This window comes from Tupaia chinensis, unplaced genomic scaffold (genome assembly GCF_000334495.1).
Source record: "Tupaia chinensis unplaced genomic scaffold, TupChi_1.0 Scaffold138060_1, whole genome shotgun sequence".
NCBI lineage: Eukaryota > Metazoa > Chordata > Mammalia > Scandentia > Tupaiidae > Tupaia > Tupaia belangeri.
This window is the reverse complement of record NW_006197961.1, coordinates 1,387,574-1,391,055: the sequence shown is the minus strand read 5'-3', so window position 1 is coordinate 1,391,055 and position 3,482 is coordinate 1,387,574. Positions and strand designations below refer to the sequence as shown.

Here is a 3,482-nt window from a genome sequence, read left to right as displayed (position 1 = left end):
CGCGCCGTGGGCCGGGACACGAACCGCGGTCGACTACGTGGGAAGCCAGCGACATAGCCATTACGCTAACTGCTGGTTCCCCCAGAAATAATTCTTTAAAAATGAAAAAAATTCCGTCTGACGGCGATGGCCAGCCACCCACTCTCACGCCCAGCCCAGTGCCACCCTCTCTCCCCCCAGCAAGCTGCACAGCCTGGAGTACCTGGACCTGTCCCACAACCAGCTGACCTCGGTGCCCGCCGGCCTGCCCCGGAGCCTGGCCATCCTGCACTTGGGCCGCAACCGCATCCGGCGGGTGGAGGCGGCCCGGCTGCAAGGGGCGCGGGGCCTGCGGTACCTGCTCCTGCAGCACAACGAGCTGGGAAGTTCGGGGCTGCCCGCCGGCGCTCTGCGGCCGCTGCGGGGCCTGCACACACTGCACCTCTACGGCAACGGGCTGGACCGCGTGCCCTTGGCGCTGCCCCGCCGCCTGCGCGCGCTGGTGCTGCCCCACAACCGCGTGGCCGCGCTGGGCGCCCGCGACCTGGCTTCCCTGCGGGTCCTGGCACCCGGCTGCCCACCGGCCTGCCCGCCACTCTGCATGCCCTACGTCTGCAGCGCAACCAGCTGCGGGTCCTGGAGCCCGAACCGCTGGCCGGTCTGGACCAACTGCGGGAGCTCAACCTGGCGCACAATCGGCTCCGAGTCGGCGACATCGGGCCCGGCACCTGGCATGAGCTGCAGGCCCTGCAGGTTAGGGTCGGGCTGTTCCCAGGCTGTCCCTAAGGCCCCTGTATCCCCGTGCCCACCCACCCCTCTCCTAGGTCCTTGCTTTGTGGGGCCACAAAGCAGAGGCCCCACCATGGGCCAGCCCAGGTCGGGGGTAATAAGCCAGCCAGGGCCTCCTGGCCTTTGATTGTGCTGTCCCCGCCACCTGGTCCTCCGCCATCACCCTCTCCACCCCCACCCCACCTCAGAGTGCGCCCCTGCACTTGGCTGACTCAGAGCATTGTGCTTCCCAGAATTCTAGAGTTTCGGTGGGTGCCGGGCACTGTTCTAGGCACAGAAGACAGGCCCCGCCCCGCCCCTCGCACTGCCCCGCCCCTGCCTTGAACAGCCAATGAGGGCGCCATAATGATTAAATGACAGGGTGTGTGTATTGGAAGGTGATGAAGGGGCGCAGTTCCAGTCTCTGAGCCACGGCTTGGGGAAAAGAAAAGAAAACAAAACAAAAAAAACTGGGCACGTGTTCGTGGGTGCCCAAAATCCGAGAGGAGACCCGGAGACGGGATTATGGCATGGTTTATCCCTCCTGGGGGGTGGGTGCATTCTCACTATCTCTCTCTCCCTCTCTCTGTTTCTCTTTCTAGAGAGCACATAAGCACCCTGTAACAAATGTAAAAGAAAAAAAAAAAGTTGGGGGCTGGACTCTCACATGGCCCACCCCGGTTTGAGTCCCAGACCTGGTGGCTTGAAACTCACTCAGGTGTGTGTGCGTGCCTAAAATCCCAACAGGGGAATGGAGAACGGATTGCGGTGTGGTCATCTCCCTTGGGAGGTGATGTCTCACTTCCTCCGAGTCTTCAGTGGGTGCATGTGCTCTATAGGAAAGAAAGGGGGGAGACCAGCAGTTGGCCTAATGGCTATGTCACTGGATTCCCATGTAGTCGACCGCGGTTCGAGTCCTGGACCTGGTGGCTTAAACTCACGCCAGGCGCATGTGCGTGCGTGCCCAAGATCCCCGGAGGAGAATGGAGGAGAAGGGATTGCAGCGTGGCCATCCCCCCTGGGGGGTGATTTCTCCCTGTCTCTCTGTTCCTGTCTTTCTGGCGAGCACACATGCCCTATAGCAAAAAACTCTCAAAAAAAAAAAAAAAGTTTATATATTAAAAAAAAACGTGATGCGGGCTATGGAGAAAATGGCACCTTTGAGTCTGCGCCCCCTGAAGGGGCCCGGTGTGGCTCTGTAAGGGCAGTTTGGCACCCGTGGAGAGGGTGGCTAAGACAGGCTGGGAGCTGGCTGAGCCGGGGGCCCTGGGCCTGGGGCCACCACCGCCATCTCTGTCCCCTCGACCACCCCCTGCAGGTCCTGGACCTCAGCCACAATGCACTGTCTTTCGTGCCCCCCGACCTGCCCGAGGCCCTGGAGGAGCTCCATCTGCAGGGCAACCGTATTGGCCACGTGGGCCCCGAGGCCTTCATCAGCACGCCCCGCCTGCGAGCCCTCTTCCGCAGGTGCCCCGAGGGAGGGCGGGCGGGGCGTGGGGGACAGGGGAGTGGGTCCCGGCTGTGCCCTCACAGCCACCTCTCTGTCCAGGGCCAACAGGCTTCACATGACGAGCATCGCGGCTGAGGCCTTCCTGGGCCTTCCGAACCTGCGGGTGGTGGACACGGCAGGGAACCCGGAGCAGGTGCTGGTCCGACTACCGCCCACAGCCCCACGGCAGGGGCCGCTGAACCCAGAGGGACCCATCAGAGCACCCTGACACCTGCAGCTTGGCTGGGTTAGTAGCTAAAGACATGGCGCTCACTGGGGCCTGCTCCACCTGGGGCTGGGGCACAGGACGCTCCCGGGAAGGATGGAAGATGCAGCCGGCGCCACCCGGTCCCGATGTGCATGCACGGGCATCTCACTGTCTCAGGCCAATGAGCAGCGGGGCTGGACTTTAAGGGCCTGAGACATGCGTGAGTCCCCAAGTCAAAAACACCCGAGGCCACCAACTGAAGAAACACAGGGTGACAGATGTCTGGACCCTCGTGAGTGTCCCCTGTGGCAAGCGTGCCAGGCAAACGCTCCTTTGGCAAGAAGTACATTCAAGACAGAGCTGAGGCGGGTGTGGCCCTGGCTGTTTATTCCGTGTGTCAACCCTGGGGGCCCAGCTGGGCCCGGACGACTCCCTGGGGAACCAGCGGGGCTCACGGCCTGAGCCGCAGCGGCTTCTTTGGGGTGAGAGGGAGGGCTTTGGGGTTAAGGCCGGTGAGGGACGTGAACTAAAGTGCTTGCAGGGGTCCTTGGGGCTTGGTCCCAACCGCCCTCCCGGCTCCAGGGCAGGCCAGAGCTGTGCACCCCCGGGCTGTGCAAACAGGACTCTCCGGTGCCCGCCTCAGCCAGGCCTGGACAAGGGGCACACGCTGGCTGGCTGGCACCATCTCTGATGCCGTCTTCCAGGGACGCTCCCGCTGGGCTGGGGGCCTGGCCGGGGGACGAGTCCGGAGCCGATTGTCCGCTGATTGTCTCCTTGTCTGGTGGGGGGCCGTGTCTGCTCTGCCCAGCGCCGTGCCCTGGGCCTGCTGCCCACTCTCCAGGGGCCACCCGCCCGGTCAGCCCCTCACCTGCGCAGCCGCTGCAGCTGGGGGACAGGCCGCTGGTGTCAGGGGGGCCATGACCAGAGCGCCCTGCGCCCCTACCCCGCCTCCTGGAGAACTCACCTCGCTCTCAACCAGGTTCCGCCTGTACAGCGCCTCTTTTGCAGCCTCCTGTCAGGCGATAGGTGGTCAGCAGG

At 63.8% G+C, this 3,482-nt stretch overlaps 2 protein-coding genes across 5 annotated transcripts in view; one reads left to right on the top strand and one right to left on the bottom strand.

The window, feature by feature from the left end:
• PODNL1 (podocan like 1) overlaps positions 1–2,694 on the top strand; it is a 9,663-nt gene extending 6,969 nt beyond the window's left edge. The window contains 4 exon segments of the mRNA XM_027776761.1: positions 181–542; positions 545–732; positions 2,066–2,214; positions 2,297–2,694. Coding sequence (XP_027632562.1) covers positions 181–542; positions 545–732; positions 2,066–2,214; positions 2,297–2,465 — 868 coding nt within the window. The 3' untranslated portion in view covers positions 2,466–2,694.
• Positions 2,695–2,816: 122 nt separating this feature from the next.
• Positions 2,817–3,482, bottom strand: part of CC2D1A (coiled-coil and C2 domain containing 1A) — a 19,273-nt gene continuing 18,607 nt past the window's right edge. For all 4 annotated transcript variants that reach the window (XM_014592644.2, XM_014592645.2, XM_014592646.2 and 1 more), the window contains exons 27-28: positions 3,409–3,456; positions 2,817–3,329 (exon numbers count right to left, since the gene is read on the bottom strand). In XM_014592644.2, the coding sequence (XP_014448130.2) occupies positions 3,309–3,329; positions 3,409–3,456 (69 nt within the window). In that variant the 3' untranslated portion in view covers positions 2,817–3,308. The remainder of the gene's footprint in view (positions 3,330–3,408; positions 3,457–3,482) is intronic.